Source organism: Neopsephotus bourkii, unplaced genomic scaffold (genome assembly GCF_033783945.1).
Source record: "Neopsephotus bourkii isolate Nb327-2 ecotype Australia unplaced genomic scaffold, CSIRO-AGI_Nbou_v1 NB_318, whole genome shotgun sequence".
Lineage (NCBI taxonomy): Eukaryota > Metazoa > Chordata > Aves > Psittaciformes > Psittacidae > Neopsephotus > Neopsephotus bourkii.
Genome location: NW_026900826.1, coordinates 1,393,231 through 1,415,095, shown reverse-complemented (window position 1 = coordinate 1,415,095; position 21,865 = coordinate 1,393,231). Strand labels below are relative to the sequence as shown.

The 21,865-nt window shown below is 40.8% G+C and overlaps 1 protein-coding gene across 1 annotated transcript in view; it reads left to right on the top strand.

The window, feature by feature from the left end:
* Window positions 1–2,590: 2,590 nt before the first annotated feature.
* Window positions 2,591–21,865, top strand: part of TRPM7 (transient receptor potential cation channel subfamily M member 7) — a 60,225-nt gene continuing 40,950 nt past the window's right edge. The window contains exon 1 of the mRNA XM_061347324.1: window positions 2,591–2,724. Within this exon, the coding sequence (XP_061203308.1) occupies window positions 2,722–2,724 (3 nt within the window). The 5' untranslated portion in view covers window positions 2,591–2,721. The remainder of the gene's footprint in view (window positions 2,725–21,865) is intronic.

Sequence of the window (21,865 nt, the reverse complement as noted above, 5' to 3'; positions counted from 1 at the left end):
ATGCCATGTGCCATCACTCCCAGGTCATGAGGATGTACTTCACTGTGGTGCTGTGTCCTGCCCCCCTTCACAGCACTCTGAAGGCTGACGTTCTCCCTGCCAGAGTGAGGCAGAGAGGATGTCGATGACTCATTTTCCTTTCATTTTCCTTACAAGCTGTTCCAGTGAAACAGTGTGCTGTCTCTCCATCTAAGCTTATCACAAACAGTTTAACTCTTGAACAATTTGATGTCAATCTCCTTACAGTTTTTCAGTATCAACAGGGAGGAAAAAAAAAAAAAAAAAGCATGGAAAATCCCTCACCTCAAGCATGTTCTCCTAAAACAATAGCTTGTACCAGAGAAATCTCATGCCCGGGCTGGCCTCCAGCTACTTTTTCCTAATACCCTTGCTCCTTCTAGCTCTCAGATTTATCATTCTCAAACTTAGAGGCCAATATGATGATAACCATGCGAATCAAGTCAGTATAGCCCATAGATGAAGTCAGCGTAGCTTCATATAGAATGACTTAGTTATAGAAGAACTTGCTTATCTTCATGTGGGATGTGAGGAGGTTTGGATTGATTAATTAGGGGAAAACATGAAGTGAGGAAGCAGACCTGGTAGTTTGTCAGAAATGCTTTATGGTATTAGCTGAAGAATTTAGAATTCCCCCATTCTCTCTGCTTTCCTTTGGAAAGTTCTTGAGCCCTCTCCAGAGAAAAATTTACTGGGTTTCCACTGCTCCTTCTGTTACTGCTCCGTAAGCCAAGAACTAGCACTAGCACGTGGGAATCTGGGTGGGACCAAGTAGCTGTGAATCAGCAGGCTTTGGATTTCTTCTGCAGTAAGAGAGTGAATTTAGCATGTTAGTTGTGAGATCTTGTCCTCAGAACTAAATCAAGTTTTCCCTGGAAACGCCCAATTTTCCTATTCTATGGAAATTGTGAGTCCTAGGAGCCTAATTTTCATAGCTATGTAAGATAGCACAAATTCTTGTAATGTTAACCAAGCATTAGGAGCTCCCTGCAGCTGAGGGACATCCTGAAGCAACACCTTAATTGTGGAGCTGAACTCCTACCCTTGTGTTGGGTCTTCTGAAATTTGTACCTATTGTTTGAGCAAATGGGTTCTGCTACCAGAATTTACTACTGGATTTGCCCTGCTAAGTAGCTGCTAATGAGAGGGTGTTTTGTCTCTTGTTATCTACACTTTGGTTAAAGTAACAGCTGCCAATTCTGTTGCTTTCAAGTGTTTGGTTTGATTTTTTGACCATGCATTTCTAACAATGAAGTGGATCTAGTTAAGTTTGGTGGTTTACCGAGCCTCAGGGGCTGAAGAGTGGTATTACTGGCATGGTTCACCATTCTGTCACAACAGTGCCAACAAATGATGAAGCCTGACAATTAAAATCGAAGTTGTAAAATGAATTTGAACGTTCTGATTAAGTTTACACAAAATTATCACTCTCATGTGGCTGTGGTATGTTAGAAATGGCACCAGGAACTCTGAGCTAGATTTAACGTACTTTTGAACTATGTTTTAATTGCAAAGGAAGCACTGAGCTATCTAGTTGCATATGTCCTACATAAAAATTGTGTGACTGATTTGTCTAGATTTTTTTTTCATACTTAAGGAATACAAGTAACTTGAACCAAACTTAATTGCTCTCTTTTTCTTCCCTTACAAATGCTGTTTATTCCATCATACAGTTTGTTGCAAAAGCTGTAATGGAACAAGTAGTGGAAATGACTGCACGAGGCTTTTTATTCATGATACTGTTTTTGCTGACTGCAGAAGGTAAGTTACTGGTCTAGGCAGTGCCAGATCTAAGCTGGGAACGGAGCTGACTGAAGTGGAAGAAATGCATCCACCTTTACCCCCCCAAAACCAACTTTTCTCAGGCTTAGGTGTGGGTGACAGGCTGCTAATGGTGGCACTGCACGATGGGCAAGAAATCTCCATTGAATCCTAACTAACTCTGCTCCCTGTTGCGTGGTTTAGAGAAGGAATAACGCGGGCTCACTTTATCGAGGCCGGTGATTCGAGATCTGCTCTGACACAACGTTTCCCGGGGCCGCGACAGCTGGCGTTCGGGGTGATGCTTTTGTGCAGAAACGGGGCTGTCGGGAGCAGCTTCCCGCTTTGAACCACGCGTTGCCAGGCAGGCGGGTTCCTGTCGCTGGAAGCTCTGTGTTCAGCGTCACTTTGGCCTCTACCTCACGAACAGCATAAGGGGGGACACGGCCGCCTGGCACCCACTTGCGCTTGCTCGGGGCTGCCCCTCCGTGCGGGAGGGTGGAAGCCGTCCGCCGTGTCCCTATCTCCGGTCCTCCCTGGACCGCACGGCGCGGCCCGCAGCTCCACATGCCACCGAGGGGCGGTGAGCACCGCCCTGGCGTCCCCCTCCTCCCGGGGGCGGGTCGCGCTGACGCGGCAGCGCCGCGGTTCTCAGCCGGCGGAGTCGCACAATTATGAGAAAGAGGCGCCGGGCCGAGGCTGCTGCCAGCGCTGTGTCCCGTTGCGGAGTCGAGCGAGCGCCGTCCTCCTTGTCCCGCTCTTCCCGTCGCCCCCGGAGCGTTGTCCTCGCCCGGCTTCTCACCCAGCCCTCAGCTGCAGCCGAGCTCAGCCCCGATAGATGGAGACAGGCCCCGCCACCTCCGACGCCGAACCACGAGCAGGAGCTACCCGGCGCGAGGAGAACCAGAATCGGCGCCGAGACCCAGCCCGGCCCTGAGGAGAATGGTGAGGGCGGCGGGGGCTGGGGGAAAGGGACGGGTCGGGCTGAGGGGGCGCTGCATCAGACCTGCCCCAGCTGCCTGCGCTGGGTCCCGGCTGTCGCAGCCGCCCTCATCCGCCGCGGCCCTTCTCATGCCTTGGTGCGGCGGCTGTTCCTCTGGCTGCCCCGGCTGTGAGAAGGAGGGACCCCGCGGGACTGTCACCACTGGGCCGGAAGAGGTGGCGCGGGCTCGGGCGCCTCGGGCCCGTCCTCTCGCGGTCTCCGGCGTCGTTCCCTCAGTGCCCGCCCGACGCCCGCGACCCCCAGGTCCCGGCGGGCCCTGCCCCGCGGAGCCGTCTGCGTGGTGCCCTCGGGGCCGGCCAGCGCTTCCCGGCTGCCCCGCAGCCCTCCGCTCCTCTGGGCAGCGCTGTGGGAGCTGGTCCTGCTCCGGGGGGTTCACCGCCTCGAACCGTAACCTTTGATGAGTACTGCTGTGGCCCTCCTTCAGGGCTTTATCTGCTACCGGCGTCCATACGGTGGACCATGTGGTTCTCGGGGATGCAGCTGTTCTGATCTTCTACCTATTTCATCTTTACGATTTCTACACCTTGTCATAAGACAAGGGAGTGTGTGAGCTTCTGCAAAGAAAGCATAGTTTTAATTCCAGCTCTTTCTTCTTCTGACTGCTGATCAGTTCTTTATCCTTGGAAGTGTCTTCCTTAACTGATATTTACAGGATTTAAAGTGAATCATCACATCAAGTGCTTTCAGATAATTTTGAAAATCTAAGTGGGGTGTACGTTTGCATTGCTACAGCCTGCTTGAACTTCTAGTCAGGTGCTTTATTTGTTTTAGAGGTGCTTTATTTCACAGTATGCTGTTCACAGCCACAGGGATTCCTACCCATGAGCCTTCTGTTCCTGACAGTATCTGGGAGCTGTGTAGAAATGTGGGCTTTTTCTAGAATCTGCCAATCCAGCACTCTTCTAGGAAGAAGCTGAAAGTGCAACCTTTGGTCTGGCTTGAAAGAACACTCAGCATCTTCTACATGTGTGGTGCTTGCTCTAATCAACTGAAATGTTGGGGGTTCTTTGGTTTTGGTTTGTTGGGGATTTTTAAGTTTTTGAGGGTTTTGCTTGTTACTTTAGTGCTGGTGTTGGTGCTGACATAGTGTAGAAACCTACAGATTTCTTTTAACCATTATAGATTTGTAAGGTGATCATGGCTCAGCAGTTTTTTCTGGCAATGTAACAGTTTGCAATGTTTTATACTTGCTATGTGTGTATCAACTACTTTGAAGCCACTGTTTAACAGGTGCTTTCCCGGAGTTGAATTTAGGACGCATGCAGGTTCGTTTTGCTAGGAATTTGCCTGCTGCTCCTTGTCTATTTAGCAGTTTTGAAGAATTGCTGGACAGTGTCCAACATTAAATCAGGAATTATTCTAAAGAGTGAGATGTTCAGTGTGGCAATTCCCGGAGCTCAGTCTTTCTTTTTTTTTTTTTAATGTGTCTGTGTGGGTGAGATAAGTGTCTGCTAGATCATCCTTCATACCTTCTGGTATGAGGCCATTCTTGACTTTGCTATTTAAAGTGGGGGGAAAAAAAAACCCTTTGTGCATGTGGAACTGTTTAGGCTGGTTATGGACTGTTTGTACCTTAGTTTCCTGATTTTTTACTTTGATTTTATTTAATTATTTTTTTTTTCTTGCTTGAGCTCAGGAGCAGAAGGGTAATTTTTACTTGTCCTACAAAGGCACCTTGAAACATCACCTTGCATTTAACAGTTATCTCGCTTGTCTCGCTCTATCTGATGATCTACCTACCTGCTTGGATTATCTTGGAGAGTGGTACTCTTTTGTGTTCTAAAGTTTCATTTATTCTCTTGTCCCTCAGGGCTCAGCCTAGCTAGTCTGCTACCTTACCTTTTTGTCTTGTCACATCAGCCCTGCTTGTTCTGCTTTGCTGGTGATAGGCTGCAGCATCCAAACTCCTCCTCTCTTTCTCTCCTAGTTATCTTTACCACTTGCTGTGCTTCCCTTTCCAGGAAGCTGTGCACCAACACCCAAACTTTTCCTGCGTCTCTTTCATGTCCCTTCATGAAGTGCATTTCTATTAACTGTTCACTCCTTGTGGACAGTCATGACAGATAAGTGTTTTCTAAACAAACCACTATTGTTTTGAACTTAAATAATTGATGCTGACACAGTAGGGTTTGGCCATATTGCTTTGTCGATTTTACACTGCTAATGCTGCAAAATAAATCTCTTAAGGGCACTTGACCGAAAGTGTGTGAAGGGAGGTGGTTTTATAGTCTACAGTTCGTGTGCTTGACAGGATTTTGCAGATCAAATTCAGTTTTCTTTCTCAGAAAGAGTCTGATTTGCCTAAGCAGGAGTTTAATACAAAGCTGCACACACAGCGACACTTTTACTGAACTTGGATGCTCTCGGCGTGTTGTCTGAAAGAAATCACATTCAAAGTTCCAGTCTTTAAAGACTTGAGGCTGGATTTTGAAACTGTGGCTTATGTTTTCACAACCCACAACTTCAAAATTATCTTGAAGAATCGAGACAATGAAATGATACTTCTCATGCCAATATGCTGAACCTGAAAAATGTATCTTTCTTTTTTTTTATTATTTTTATTTAAACATATACTTATTTCTTTTGGAATCCCTGATTTCCTTTAACTGTGTCTGTTCTGGCTGCAGTATATGTGTGCCACGTTAATTTGCTGAAACAAGTAACGTAAATTCTGCTTTTTTTTTGTCCCACTTTTTAAAAGGCAAACTGACAGGAAAATCGATGTGTGTGTTTTCCCAGAATTGAAGTTTTGTCTTTGAGGTCACATTTCTTGTTTCTAACATGAACAGCTTTGTCGTGGTGCATTTTAGCTTCACTGGTTGAAATTCCAGTAACTGGCTTTTCAGCAGGTAAACTAATGAATAATCTCACCCCTTATGTGTATCTGGATAAGATACTTATTAAAAATAATGTTACATCTTACCTCTGATACTGACAAGCAGTATTGGGCTCTGGCAAGTGAGTCTATGTGCTTCCTTATTTCTACAAGAAATAATCCATGATACTGACCTGACCCATGGTGAAACTTCATTTTCTTCATGTTCCATGGCCTGAAGCCTTTCTTCTCTACGGTATTCTCTGCAAAGTTGTTATTGTCCTTTATTTGATTCAGTCCCATCTGTTTTGCTCACATAATGAGAATGTACAGATCGTGGTGTCATGTTAGTATATTGTGATACAATTTATACTGAAAATTATCTACCTAATCCTTGGTTGCTGTTATTTTTATTACTTTAAGCCTAGCTTTTCTTTTACTTGAATTGTAGATGGTTTTGTATTTCAAGCAATAAAGAAGCTAATCTAACAAAAGAAAAGAAAATGTAAACCCCAAAAACCTTTTTCTTGGCAAGCTTTTCTTCCTGACCTGGCTCAGCACAGGATTAGCTGGGCATCGGTGCCACTGCACAAGAGAGGAGGTAGGATGTACAGGAGACTTTTTGGTAGCAGCCAGTCATTAAAACAGTATTTCCTGGCACCCTGAACCATTGCATCTGGCTGGATGGGGCCACAGACCCAAGCAGAAGTGTTCCAGAGACCATTCTCTGTCACAGCTGTTGTGCTGACAGAGGGAATGCTGGTTTTTTTTTGAGGAGTGGTGAGGTTTTTTTCAGCCTTCTTTACACCTATATTTTGCCTAGCATGTAAAGTAGATGGGAGCTGTTTTAAAGCAAGGGCATGAGCCACTTTCTATAACTACCAGGTTTGCAGGAACCACAGTACAGCTTGAGTTTGTTTTTCTCCCCAGCACTATAATTCTTGCAGGGAAGTAGGGACAGCACAGGTTGTCTAATTACTGTTAGGTGAGCTGAGGAAATTTGTTACCCTTCTGTTTTTAATAAGCAGGAAAGGTCAGCGAACTTCTGATGGGATAATAAAATACAAAAAAACATGAGAGAAACTGGGGTGAATAACATTATTATACTTAACTGTATCTTTTTTATTTTTCCTTCCTGAGTATTGGGCGCTAAGTGTTCTAAACCTATGGGAAATAGAGGAAGAAAAATAACCATGTTGCTGATTGTGGTGCTGATAGTTCTGAAAAGCTGCTGCCTTATGAAAAGACTTGAATATTTGTGGAAACATGTGGAAAATGTTTTGACAACACATGGTGTGAAGATGTTGCAGGAATAGTCTGCAAGATAAATGTAGTGGTTGATTGCCAAGGAGAGTTTGAAGTATGGTAACAAACTGCCAGCACATTAGATCGGATTGAGCTTGGTTTATAAGTTAGACATTTTTTTTCCCCTTAACTAAAGCAAAATTAAGATTTTGCTGAGGTTTTAGGCTTGGACTAAACTTTATTATGGGAATGTCTGGGTTTTTTGTTTCATTTGGTTTTGGTTTGTTTTTTAATACTAAAAATTGTACCAAAGTTACAGATTATTTAATGCTTATGTTATTAAGAGCAATATAGTTTTTCCTAAAGACTCTTACAAACTCAGTCTAACTCAAGCTGTTTCACGCATTTTCTACTGTCAGATTTCCTGAACTGTCTAAATTCTGTGTGCATGGGAAATGAGCATTTGCTGAGTTACTGTATCCCAAAGCACCTTAATTTCATTTGATTTCAGTCGAAGGAGAGTGGCATGTAATGTGTGTGCTGGCATATCTGTTGATTTTCTGCAGCTGCAAAAAATGGAATTTTACAGGCTAGTTGAGTTCTGAAGTTGGGACTCTGGTGTGTGTAGTTGGACAACTAATGTTTTCAGACTATCATCCAACTTAAGAAACAGCTATTATAAACCCCTTGTGAAGCCTTATTGCTGCTTCATCTTCAACCTGTCCATGGAGATCACCAGTTTACATTCAGATACAGTCCAACTTGAAGTGCTTGTTTTGTTTAAATGCCTGTCATGTAGTTTGCAAAGCTGGCAGTTGGCTAACACAGAGTTTCGGAGTGTAGGTAGATGTGTGCATACAGGTTGTCTACATCTGATAATTATGCACGTGTGAATCTTATCAATGTCTAGACTTACAGCTAGTAAGTGTAACAGCAACAATTTGGAAAGGCACTTTCTGAGTTGGAGAGCTTTGGAGCTGTTTCAAGGTCTGTGGCAGGCTGGTCAGGCTTTTTGCTTTGTAGTCGTGGATCCCAAAGCCTGGTGTGGATGCCTCCCAGTGCTAGTGGATTCTGCAATTGTTTACTACTAATCGAATGAGATTAAAAAAACCCCAAACTGCAGGCTCTGAGAATTGGCATATTTCTATTAAGCTCTGGTTTGCTAATTTTAATTTGTTTTTTTATTTTCACCTTTTGGTTCTATTTTTCACTGACAACCTTTTAGGCAATTACTGTGGTGAATTCTTGCTGTTGGACACTAATTCTTTCCTGCTTGAATATTTTCTCAGTTACAGCTCTAAATTGATTTAATCAGGTGTTCAGTCTTTCACCATAATATAACTGTAATCTTCAAAGCCTGGGAAAGTGTCTCCTACTTCTCAGTCAGTTCTAACACAATGGTTATTGCAACTGAATACCTGCCTTTGTTCCCTGCATTCTTCCCACTTAGCTCTACCCAAAGAGGTACTTGTTTTCTTTATCTTATCTACTTGATTCTTGTCACCTTTGCTAAGAGGTGAACAGAAAATGTTTTCACTTTGTAGTCCCCCTATGTATGCTGGGTGGAATTTTGCAAGGTATCCCTGTCTGATGATTCTTACCCTAAGACGTGTGAAAGTTTTTCTCCTCCCCATACTGTAAAGTGATAATCAGTTTTTGTGAAATGTGGACTTGACAAACCTGACTTCTAAAATGTAAATTTTAAATTTAATAGATAAATTTACATTGTTGCCTTCTGTAAATGAATTTCTAGTTGCTATGTTGAGAATATTCTATTTCACAAGCACCTATTGCTTAAAAATTTCTAGACTTGGAGCACTTCTAGAACTAGTATTACTTAGCAGTCCAGGTCCTCCCTCTTGTCCTGGTTTCAGCTGGGATAGAGTTAATTGCTTCCTTCTTTGCCAGTGTAATTCCAAAGACTGACCTGAAGTGCTTGAGGTGTAACTGTATGTGTTGCAGGGTCATAATCTAAGATAGGGGTCAGGGGTTGATGTTCCAAGTCCATAATATCTTTACTAGCTGCTCCCACGTCTGTCAAAACTCTTCTTAAAGGTGTGGTTGTAATCCAGTCTGAACTCTGCTAAGCCCTGGCTGTCACTGTTCCACCCGTCTTTGTGTCTTCCTCTGCACTCAGTCACTGTTTGGGGCTATAGATTGAATAAATATCTAATCATCTCTTTTTTCCTTTTTTTTTTTTTTTTAATTTCTTCCCCTTTTTTCCTTTTTTTGAGGATTAATTATTTTGTTGGTCGTTTCCCTGAATCAGCTCTCCATGTGACTCTGTAAATACCTGTGGTGGTATGACATAAGCCTCTGCACATGATCCCACCCTAGGAAAGCGGGATTGTGGTACCTCAAACTTGACATGACCTGTGAAGCTGGTTTAGAAGCTTGCTCTGGGTTGTACTTGAGAGTTGACTTGTGACATTGTATTAGTAGTGTTTGGTTACTCTGTTTATCTCCCACTCTACATGAGTGTTTTCTAAGTCTTACAGAGGTCTGTGCGGGTGTGGATAGAGCTGAGCCATCACAGGTTGGGTTCTATAACCTCTTCAAGGTATAAACCAAATTGCCTTGCAAACCTTGTCTAATTGTATTGCAGACAGGCAGTAACTATGCTTGAATAGTTTTGTAACTATTCATATTTATACAGGATGTTTTTCTTGACCTTCTTTTTTGAATGTGTGCTACCACATGTAAGATAGCTTTTTTTTTTATACCACATACTCTGCTGTATTCTGTCTTTGTGAACTGAGCTGCGTCAAGATGAGTTGTGACTCCTCCCATCAAGTTATTGCTGTTGGCACATGATCCACTTCTGGTAACTTGCCTCGCATAACAAAATAGCACTAGTTTTGGGTTTTTTTTCCTTCATGTTCTTAACATGCTGCTTATTTGCTTTTTAGTGCTGTTCCCTTTCATGTTTATCAAGAAACTGAACCTGTTCCTTTGCAACAGGAGAGGGCAAAGCTGTGCTCTAGTAATGTACCTGACAGAGCTCAGCACAGCAGCCGTGTGGCGAGGTTCAAAGACGGTCACATTGATGTACAACATGGTTAAAATTGCATGTATATTGGCTTTGTGTAGTAAGCTTTAATGCTGTGTAATAGTTTGTGGGTACAGCGTGTCTGCAAAGGCTCATATTCCTTTCAGAGCCTGTCCCTGTGGCTGCTGCGGTCATGTAAGTATTCAGGCATAACTTCGGTCACCTGAATAGGTTAAATTATGCATGAACTTAAGTGACACATGATTGGAGCCTAAAAATGTCAGTTGTGTAATTAACAGAACTGTTAATCAACTTTCTCTTCAATTGCAAAAAAAAAGAAAAAAAAGAAAATCAGTTGATCTACAAGAGTAGGTGCAGTTAATGTTTTAAATACCCAAGTTTTACCAGTTTCTCTTGTGTTCCTTGGCTGCAGTATAGTCAAAGCTGTGGTTTGCAGACTTTTGTTAAACAGCAAGTTTAATACAACTTTAACTGAAGGCATTAGAAAAGTGCATGTCTGAGGGTGATCTTTTGGCCAAAACGTTTGGGAGTGATCTTGAAGGAATTCCCACTGATGAAAGTAATCTCACACTAAGGAAAGAGTAATGAATCACTGATACCATAGCTGACAAATACCCTAGAGAGCCTTTTAGGAACTTAGCATTGCCTGGTGTTGCAATGCCTCTGAATGCAGAACTGGTTGAAAGAGGTTCACTCAGCCTGATTTCACAAGCTATAGTTTACTGAGTCCTTAATGGTGCTGCTCAAAATGTTCATGAGTTATGCTGCTGACTGCCCTGTGAGCACTTACCTTGGCCCGTGTGAGGGACCCTAAGCAAAGACCTGGAGGTTGGGATGGACATTAACCTCTCAAACTGGCATTAACTGGCTTTGCAGCCAGAGGCATTGAAAAGCAGAAATATCCCCTTAACTAACCTTTGTCCTTTTAAATTGTGCCAAGTTAGAAATGCTCTTGATGAGGATTTATGCCTTTGCCTCATTAAGCAATTGGTCCGTCTTATTATTGGGTTTCTTTTATATAAATCTTACGCAGAAAAATCCTCTTTAAGTTTTCAGCTGTTGGAAAAAATCCCTGGTTTGTATGCATGCAGTTTCCTGTGTAAACCTTACCTCTGTACTGTCGAGCTTGGGTTCTTGTCACTGTTAAATTCTCTGTAATTGTTTCAAAGGTGTTAGTGAAACAATGTGGTCTTATGTTGCTCATGTAGGTAAAAAGGGCAGAAAACACTCATCATCCTTGTCCCTGTTTTGAACTGCCAGCTAGTGTTACAGGTGAACGTTCTGCAGTGATGAAGGCTGCTAACAAACGTGTCATTGTTTGAATGCATCATCTGGTTGTACTTAATGTTTTGTAGCCCACCAGAGAAATAGTTCTTGCTAGTATAATCATAGTACTTTGTTGGACAATATGATACAGTAAATTCCGGGCTGTGTTTTCTACCTGGTATAGAAAATGTGCAAGACTGAAGCTTTTCTGTGTCCAGAAAAATCCTGGTTTCAGGCTGGACCGGCTGTTTTCCGGTCACTTGCATGTAGATGATGTGCAGAATAATACAGGTAGACTTTGCAGAGGGAAGATTATTTTCAAGAGCTAATTAGGCAGTGAGTCCCTAGGCTTGCTCAGTGGAGACTGAGGGGTATTTAGAGCAGCTTTTCTCTTTCCTCTGCAGAGAGAATGTAGAAAAATTAGCACTGCTAAGATAAGGTTAGTCTTTTGATTATCCTCTTGGGTGTCATTACTAGATGTTTCAGGGGTTTTCTGACCAAGGTAAAGACCTTGCAAGTAGAACAAAAATGTCTTTTGTAATTAATTTATTAGGAGTTAGTTGGGGTTTAATTATACCGTGAATGAGGAAAAAACATCATCAGTGCCAGATGAGAATGGATGCTATTCTCAAACTCAGGGTATCTGCCCACCTAACATGTGACCTCAGGCAACATGTTCTTGCAGCATTGGCAGCTCTCCAAGAAATAAAGAAATACCATCTTAGCTTCCTTTCCTTCCTGAGCATCAGGATACAGGTGCTTAAAAAGAATGCCTTTTTGTGTGATAGATCTTCATCCAGTTTTCCTGGATGGATGCCTGGAGTAAGTGTGCTTTGGGGGATTATTTTGATGTACCTTGACAGTATGCTTAGATCAGCTCAGCTGCTTTGCTAACCCAGTATCTTAATAGCTACCAAAGGGGATGTCCTACTTCCCTTGTTCCCATCCTGATCGTGGCCACGTGGTCCTTCCCTCTGCCTTAGTTTTCTGCCCAGCGTGCATCTGAATGGATTCATTCTGACATCAAAGCTACCTGCCTTTTTCTTTTCTTTCTTTTTTTTTTTCTTTTTTTTTTTTTTTTCCTGGAAATAATGTTGTGCTGCTTTAGGGAGCTCAGTCAACTCCTTAAAGGGCTGGTGCACAACTGCTAGTGGAAGGGAAATAGCAGGAGAATGGGTGCAAGGGCGTAGTGGTAACTTGCTCAGCTTGTCTTCTCTGCCTCCACTCACTGTAAAATCTGAAGAATTGAGTCTGTTAAAGCAAATAATTTCCCCCATGTATTTTGATTTTACTTTTGCCAGGACTTCCACCTCTGTACTGTTGTCTTTAATTTCTCTAAAATGGTAGCCTGTCTTCACTTCTTTGCCCCAGTAGGCCAGAGAGGAGGCCAGGGTCTAAGTCCAGCATAGCTTGGGCAGGCCTTTTTGCCATGTACCTCTTGGCATTGATCAATTTTACTGGAAGTGAATATGCTGGAGGAAATGATAATAAACAGAAAACATTTACAAAGTGTTGTGATCTCTCAATGTCATTTCAATCAAAGCAACTAATTGTTGCTTCTTGTGTCCCACAAAAAAAAAAAAAAAGGTTATTTTAACTCTGTGATTTTTAGAAATAATTTGAGTTATTTTGAAGCTTGTGGTGTTTAACATGGATGCGTTGCAGGTAGTTCAGTTATGTGGGTAACCTGTAATTCTACATCAACATTTGTAAGAGAGCTGAAAAACTGTAACTGATCCTCTTAAGTAGAGGATACTTATATCACTGTGCAATAAAGACAAATTAAGAGAGAAGATTGAGACATCCTAGGGGGCTACCTGTGTTACTGCACTGTGGTATCACTTGTGAATAGGCATTTGGAATGTATCTTTTTTTTAACGCTTCAAATGTAAAAAAAAAATAAAAAATTTTTGATTGTTTGTTTTCTCTTGTTGATCGTCCTTTTACCATATATATATGTGTATATATATATATATATATATTTCTGCTAAAGCAAAGAAGGAGGCTTTGCCCCACAGATTATTCTGCTTTTTAGTTGGTATTGTCCATCTTGACGTATTGGAGTATTTCACATCCACATGAGTGTTGGTAAGAATTTTTTACTTTTGATTTGAGATCCAAATACTCAGCCTGGGCACTCAAGCTTGCTGAAGTGACCCTGTAAGACTAGGATAAGAGAAACCAAAAGGCATTCTTCTATTTTCCTCTGCATTAGAGCAAGCCAGTCCTTGATTTAAATCAGTAGTTAGGATAGTTACTTTAGGACATCTGTGCTTATGTCTTAATTAGCAATGCTGTGTGCATGTGAAGGAAGGGTATGTTGGAGGCTTTGTAGTGCTTTTGGTAAATGGTGTGGCAAGATGGTACATTTTAGCAGCCTGAATACTGATTGACTGTGAGTTAAAATGGATGACTTCAAGCTCTCTCCCAGTACACTGCATTGTGTAGGGTTTACAGCTCTGGATGTAATATTTAAAAGAAACATGCATGAAAAGGGATGCAGGAGTGTAGCTGAGACTTCCAAAACTTGCTAATAATAAAATGGTTGAATGCTAATGGGAAAATCAGTGTGAAAGAATATTTCAGCAGTTGGTATGAGGTTGTGACAGAAACCTCAGTTTTTACCTAAGACTAGCCCTAGGAGAAATCAGTAAAATAAGACAGCTCAAACAATTAGTTATTTTCCTCAAAAACAGAGGGTGGAAATTTTTAAGAAATGCCTAATTAAGCATTATATATTATTTCAGACAGTAATTAGCTTATTTCACATGTGCCTAAATAAGTCCAGTTAAGTTTCTTCTTTGCACTTTTCTAGAGTAAACAGAAACTACTTAAATAGTTTTAGCAAGGAACTGTATCTCCTGATAAGAGTTTAGGTACATGTATGTCTTCAGAATGCTGTCAAGCTACTTAACGCCCCTAGGTGAGGGCTGTAGTCAGTGTGCACCCTAGCCAGCTCTGTCAGGAGAGCTAGTTCTCTGTCATGACAGGCAATGGAAGTATAACTGTCTCCAGTACATCTTTGTTAGTGAGCTGAATTTAAAAATGCTTAAGTCTCTGTAATTCTACAGTAGGAAATTTTGCTATAGCAAAATTCTTGGTAGCAACGGAAAAATTGTTATAGCAAATTCTTGGTTTGGTTTGTTTTTCTCCCAGCTCATCCTGCTTTCTCCATACTATTCTTATTTCCAAAGAACTCTAGTCACTGAGTTGACCAAAATGTTCGCTTCCCCCACTGCAGCTAGCAAATACTGGTACATTGGTGTGCGTATGTGTACAGGCAGGAAGAACACAGAGAATAGGAGTTCAGAGAACGTACCCCATCACATCCTCTGATCCCCTTACCAAGGAAGTGAAGGCAGCTCAGGCATTGTATGACTGATTTTTGTCTCCCTCAGGCTTCAGGTCCAGCGTGATATTTTAATGCTAGATTGGAACCAACCTAATGTTAATTTTCTGCTCTGAGATGACTTGCTTAATGTACAGAATGATTGGGTTTTTTTGATAATAAAGTGAACAGCGTGCCAAATCTGTTTCAGGTGGTTCTTTGATTGTGCGTTTCCTAATGTCAGTAGTTTTGACTGTAAAAATGAATTGGGTTTCCCGGATACTGTGTCTGAAGGTGTTATGTGAAATTTCATCATCCTCAGCGGTGGTCTGGTGCTGTCACCTATTTCGCATGCCCACTAGTATGTTCTCTTGCTCTTCTCTCACCCATGCTATTCAGAGAAATATAATTGATCTGTAATAATTTAAATATGTGCATAAGGCTTCTGGTTGTGGGTGTGTTTTTTTAAGATATTCAGAGGGTTGTCTGAGGATAGGTATGTCAAGAATCCCTCAGTGATAGCAACTTTCCATTGCTGTAGTGAGTTAATAATAGCCTCCTTAAGTCAGCAGGCACCAAAATCTTTGCTATGATGATAGAGAAGTACCTTTCTTTGTACAACATTAAAAATAAGTCAGATCTGTAAATGGAACAGGCTAAGAAAGTGGTAGAGCAAGATGAACAACATCTATTCTTCCAACTTGCTCTTGCAGTTGTAATATGCTTCATCACATAATGCATTAATCAGATGTTCATGCGCCTCATGAACCAGAAAGGGAGGACCTTCTTCAAATTTGCAGCTCAAATAAAGCTGAAACATATCCTTTGCACTAGGTGAAGTGAACTTGCAGCCTGTATGCTGTCTATGAATAGCGGCTGCCAGAGCTGAGCTCTTTTTCATCTGGAAACAAATCAGAGTCAAATCAAGGGAAGAATTAATTATTCAGCTTGTTGCAGGAGCCCTTTCCTACTGCTTTATTTCCAGAGGTGGCCACCACTAGCTATATTCCCTACCTGATGGGGAGGTGACGGGAAGTTGCTTGGGGAAGACAGCCAACAGATCCAGGGTATGTGAATTGTTTTACATAAACAATGTAAATATAATAAAGAATGTAAATGAATAATGTAAATGAAAATGTGCCCCGACCCTTATTCCTTCCAAAAATAAACTCAGATTTGCAGGATTGGTTATTCATACATCCTGTGTGGCACATGCAAGGTAAGTGCAGCACTTGCCAGAAATGTGGGCTATGAACTGAGCTAATTCTTGCATGTAGAGTAAATCTGGTGAGCCAGGAAGTGCAGAGGTTTTAGCAGCCATGCATAGTGTGTCCCATTAGTCCTCGCAGAAAAGACCGGGAAGAGTGGCCATCCTTGATACCCACAGAAATTATTTGACCTACTTAAAAAGACTTTGCATAATTTCAGTTGTGTGTTGATGGGTAGGTATGCTGAGTCTACCTTCCTCCTGATCTTATTTAAGCAAGTGTGTAGGCTTGCAATCTGCACCAACAGTAAGGTTAGAACGATTGCAGACTGCAGCTAAATCATTGGTGCTGAGGGAGGTGATGAGGATGCAGACTGTACAATCATATCACTGTAGATAAGGAAGGAAAAGTAGACTGTGTTTAAAAATGTAGGAGATTTGGGATTGGTCGTGTATGGGTGACTTGACATAGTTAAAAATGGGTTTTGAATGAAGGACCCTGTCACAAAGAAGCAGGCAGTGTATGACCGGTTTGAAAATGCTCCAGTGTGCTTCTGTCATGTGTTTTTTTTGGATCTCTCTTTTGAACAAAGTGGGCATTAGAGTTAAAAATGCTGGTTGAAAAGCTGTAGCTATATTTTCCTTGCAGTTATTCTCACATGCTCTCTTTCTATCCTTTTTCTTTCATCCAGGGTTATAAGGGGTAAAGAATTTTTTATTTCCTTTGAAAACTCAGTGGTTTGTTGCTTCTAGATTGTAGCTTTGGTATATGTTTTGAAATACTTGAATGCATTGAAGTGTGAATGGTTTGGAGCTCACAGAAAATCATTTATAGATTCCTTAGAAGGGCTAAGATTTTTTTTAGCTTGGTATTTCATTAGTCAAGAGGATTGCATATGTAAACTATTTTGAAATCAATTTACTTCAGTTTGCAGCAGGTAAATGGATATACCTTTTGCTGTTTTCATTTTCCGACCAAAATTCCAAATTCTGTTGATGAAAATTGGGAAATAAAAATTAAAATAGATATTTTGCTCCCCTTCCTTTCCTGAAGGCATGTTCAGCAACAGCATGCCATCTGCTGTGTGCTCTTACAGAGTCTCTGGTTTTGGCAGGTTTATTTAATTACTGTATTTGTTACAATTGGACATTTAACTCTAAAGGTGTTTGTTACCTCAGCTGAGAGAGTGCCATCTTGGAATGACACCAGTGTGTGTGGGTCTTCTGAAATCAACTGATGCTTTATTCCATTGTGACTTGAGATAATCTTGAACTGTAGGATCAGTTGTGAGCTATTTTCTAGGTGTATTTTGTTTTGTTTCTAAGGCTTGCATGGATGGTTATGCATTTAAAGACTTAATACTTTCTGAAAAGGAAGAGTAATTTTATGACTAGTCTAGCTGCAGAACAGCATGCACCTTCACATGGGTGTTAAACCAGCCATTTTTAAACATTTATTTAAAAATATGCTGGATCTGCTCTGAATTTCCCACTGAAAAACCTGCATTGCAGTTAGAAGATAGCTTTCCCAGAAATGTGGGTAAAGTGGATTGAGTTTGAATGCAAGAAAAATGTCCAAACAATATTAGTTCTGTGGGTTTTATTCTGGGGCCTCAGGATTAAAAATAATGACTTCACCATGTGAAGTTCTGTATATGAATTTATGTTTTTCCCAATTAAATGAATTCACATACACAAAATAATCCCAAACCAACTTAAATCTTATACTTCATGATTTTACGGTGAAAAAATTCTCACAGAAGCAGCCTATTCTCAAAGCAGCACACTGAAGTCGTTTTAGTCAAGTTTGGGAGAGCTATAAAAATCTCTTTTGACAAATCCCAAGTGCTCTTTGCATCCAGAACTGCACGTGGATGTGGTAAGTTCTGTGGTGCCTGCTTTACGTCAGAGAAGAACTTGATGAAACAATAGCTACTCTGTTAGAGACCTGGATTGCTGTGAAAACTGTTTGGAGCAAATCTCCTGAACTGTTTAATAAAGAATAGGATTGTTGAAGGTTTGTTTTCAGCACTAAGGGAGCCATTGATACGAAGAGTCGTATCTTTGCTCGCTGGCTCCTTTGAGGTCTGATCCTGTGTACACGAGAATGGACAGAAGGCTTTCTCTGACTGCCTTTTTAAATTCCCTGCTTCCTCTTGAGCAATGTATTTTCAAGACTGTAGCAGTAGTTTCATGAGAGAAGTCTTTCAACCCAGAAAACTAGAGCTGTTCAGTTTCTTGTGAGCCAAGCGAAGCCAGGTGAACCATTCTGCTCAGAACAGGATCTTCAACATAGCAGAGACACCTTTCGTTGCACGATGTATCTTGTCTGCCTCAGCCAGTCAGGTTCTGTTACAATAAGTGCCTCAAGGGGTTTGGGAAGCAGTAAATGAATTAATTTTTTCTTGTAGATGATGCTGGTAGTTGTTTCCAAATAATAATGAAATAATCCTGATGTGTACAGCAGGTAAAATACCCTTGCAAAAAATTTCATTTGTAGTGAATTAAACACCAATTGAAGGTGAACGCATAATCCTTTTAATTTAGAGTGACATACTTCACAGGGATACATGAAAGCACTCTGCATAAATATCATTTAGCATTGTGATAAGTTGGGCCTTTTTGTCTTTCTGGTATTGCACATATTCATACTTTCTATAGAAGTTACTTTAAAACAAAATGGTAAGATTGACTGGTGTTCGAGTTACTGATTTAAGAACAAATCTTGAAAGCTTTTTGTGTGTTGTGTATTCTCTGGACAGACAGCACTGTTACTCTTCAGCAAAGAGTTTTAAATATAGTTCGTATTACTAGCTGGCTAAATGCTTTGTTTTCTTGCCCCCCCCCCCCCCCAAAAAATAAGACAAAAACCCCCAACAACCCCAAACAGTAATTATAGAGGTATGTAATTTTAAACTGCAAGGAAAGCAAGTAAATTAAGTGTCTGGGGTTTGCTGGAACCAAGAGTTTAAAACAAATATTAGCAAATACATGGCATTGAACTGCCTACCCTTTTTTTTTCCCTCCTGTCTGCTTATTTACTTAAAGTTAGCTGAAGTTCTGATAAATGTTTCCTTGAGGAACTGAGCTGTGCTTTTCTAGCATTTTTAATACAAAATTTGAGTCGTTTTCTTTGGGAAATGTAGGCATAACTGTCTACATAATTCACCACCCCATACACAGTGGTTTAGTTACTTAACTCATCCGGGGATGTACATTTTCAGTATCAGTCAGTTATTTTGTACTAAGAACAAGTCCAGGTACTTTGCCTAGAGCATGGTTCTTAATGCCTGTGATTCAGAGCCTCTGCTGGAAATCTTTGCAGTGAGAAATAACATGTATTTTATTTGTGGCACCTCTTCCCACAAGAGGTTTATGAATCCTAAACTGCTTGATATGTATTCATTGAATCATTGAATAGTTAGGGTTGGAAAGGACCTAAAGATCATCTAGTTCCAACCCCCCTGCCATGGGCAGGGACACCTCACACTAAACCATATCACCCAAAGCCTCGTCCAACCTGGCCTTGAACACTGCCAGGGATGGAGCATTCACAGTTTCCCTGGGCAACCCATTCCAGTGCCTCACCACCCTTACAATAAAGAACTACAGCAAAGAATTAACTTAATTTGGTATCGCATTGATCAAGGCCTTTGGGCTTTATTTGGTTTCATTTGGCACATTGAGTATAAAAGTGGTAGCGGTTTGTCTGCCTTTCAGCTCTAGCTGGGGGCACCCAGTGCTCAGTTGGGGGTTAGCTGGCTGAACAGGGATCACAGTTCAGCCCCACAGTATAGCACGCATTTGGCTAATGGAGTGGGCTTCTTAGATAAAGAGATCCTCTTGCAAATCCTGAAAAGAGTGTGTGCAGTATAGTTACATAAGAAGCCGTAACTTGTCAGTGGACATTTCCTTGACTAGACAAGCTAGAGGACGTTCTTAGTACAGAATGTCTCTTGGAAGTGTTTTGAAATTTATCTTGTTGGCTGTAAGTGACCTAGACATATAGGGCTGCTCCACAGCAGAGCTAGCCTGGCTATTCCTGCTGCAGACAGTTTCCACTGTATCTTCTTGTTTTCAGGCTTGCTGCAACTTTCCATATATTTTCTTTTGCCCTGGAAACTTAAGCTTTCTGGAAAATAGGAGGTGGTGGGGAAAGAATATAGAGTCTATTTTTAAATAAAGGACAAATAAAACTGGAAGATTTTTTTCCTCTTGCATGTGTTGAACTGCCATATGGTGTAAGCAAAGGTTTGATAGATGAAATATGAGATGCTGTAGAAAGTGATATGACTTCTAAATTTGAAACTGAGGTCTATGTAATCAGTAATTGAAATCTCTACTACCAGCCTTCCATGAAAGTCACAGTTTGGAATATTATTCTTTTTAAATCCAGGTCAGTTTCCTGATTCAGCAGACCAGCTTTATAAAAAAATTGTCAGTGGAACAGTGTGGTTGGTACGCAGTGTTGCAGGTTTGAGAGTGGTGTATTTGGAATGAGTTAAATTTTAGTTTTGTAACAAATATTCTCTAACTTAATAGCCTCAACAGTATACAGTATCGCAAATGAGTAATAAAAATAAAGTGGGATCCTTTTGTACATGAATGAATTCATGATTGTCAGCTATACACTATATTTATGCTTATTGAAGGTCATGCAAGTTATTTTGAGATCCTGCCAGTAAGGAAGGCTTCCTTTCTATACAGAAAATAATTCAGACCAAACTTGCTGGAGGAACTGGGAGAATTTCATAATAGTTTGATAAGGCTTTGCTATGCCATTGTGCATCAGTTGCTAGAACTTAGGCATCTTATTTTAATATGTTGAATGTGAACCTCTTATAAATGCTTTTCACGTGAGTTGAAGGGGGAAGAGTGGTAGGTGGTTGGTTGGGTTTTTGTTCTGAGACCTGATTTCATACTGTGCTTTGCTTCTTTTCACTTGTAACCCGCTATCTACAAAGCCTTAAATTATAGTTATTAGTGTTAAAAGTTTCATTCTACAAGAAAACTTGTTAGAAATGTTCATCATGAATTTCAGTAAAGGTAATGTAAGAAATTCCTTGCATCTTGAGCAGGTACACTTGAAAGGCTGTGGGATTATTTTGGTATTTACCTACTTGTAAAAATCGGAAATGCTGTGGTTGGGCACATTGTCTGGAGTTTCCAGTTCAGCAAATACTTGCCTAAGTTTTGTTTCAAACAGAGATTATAATTATTTCAGCACTTATGAAACTGTTATGAAAGGACTTATTTATTGGAAATAGTTCAAAGTATTTCCTTTAATCATGATCCCAGAGTAAGTATATGTCTTCTAGCTTTAGTGAATCAGATCTGTGTGCTTTTTGTTTCTTGAAGCAGTTTCAGAAGTTCTGAAAGACGCACTTTTGTCTGCTCAGGAATCAGTACAACCAGAATGAAGTATCTTGCATAACCCTCCACAGCTTAAAGACTGAGCAAAAGCCATGTTGACCTATTCGGGGCTAGGAGTTAGAACTACTGTAGCACAGCTTCTAGGAAATTAAAAGTTAACAGGTTTTTTTGGTGTGCAAATAAGACCTGCCAAGATGTCTTAATGTGGTGACAATTTCTTAGATAACTCACCTGTAGGAAAGAGATAGTGAAAGTAGTTCAGAGTAATATTAATTGCTTTAACATTTTGCTTCTAAGTCTTAAGTTATATTTAGCTTGTGAGATTTGAAATGCACAGAAGGGAATCTGGAAAGTTAAGGGTTTTTTCCTTAAGGTACAAGTTTGAAAACAAATAAAGGAAATGGTTGATCCTACTTGTGCGTTTTGCTAAACTCTGAGTGTATGTTTTGGGGGGGAGGGTTCATAGTTTCTTCCTCCTTCCCCCACCTCTCTCCTTTTTTTCTTGATGAGCAGCACTACAGTGCTCACTGTATTGAGAGCTCCTGACCGGTATTGCCTGTAACCATCACGTAAGGTACACCTCCTAAAATGCACTAGCAAACCAAATTGCTCCACTTAGCAGAAGTGGCCCGATTATTGGAAGCAGAGTTGAAGAGGTGTAGTTGTATATGCTTTAGAGATGATTAAAAAACTTTCATGAGAGTAGGCAAGTTTTCGAACAGTTTGGTAAGCTGCATATTGTTTTTTTGACCACTGCCTTGATCTCTTATTTGAAGTTAATGTTTAGCTAATAAGGAAATATTTTTTAAAGGTAATTGCTGCAACTAAGTTATTTTCGG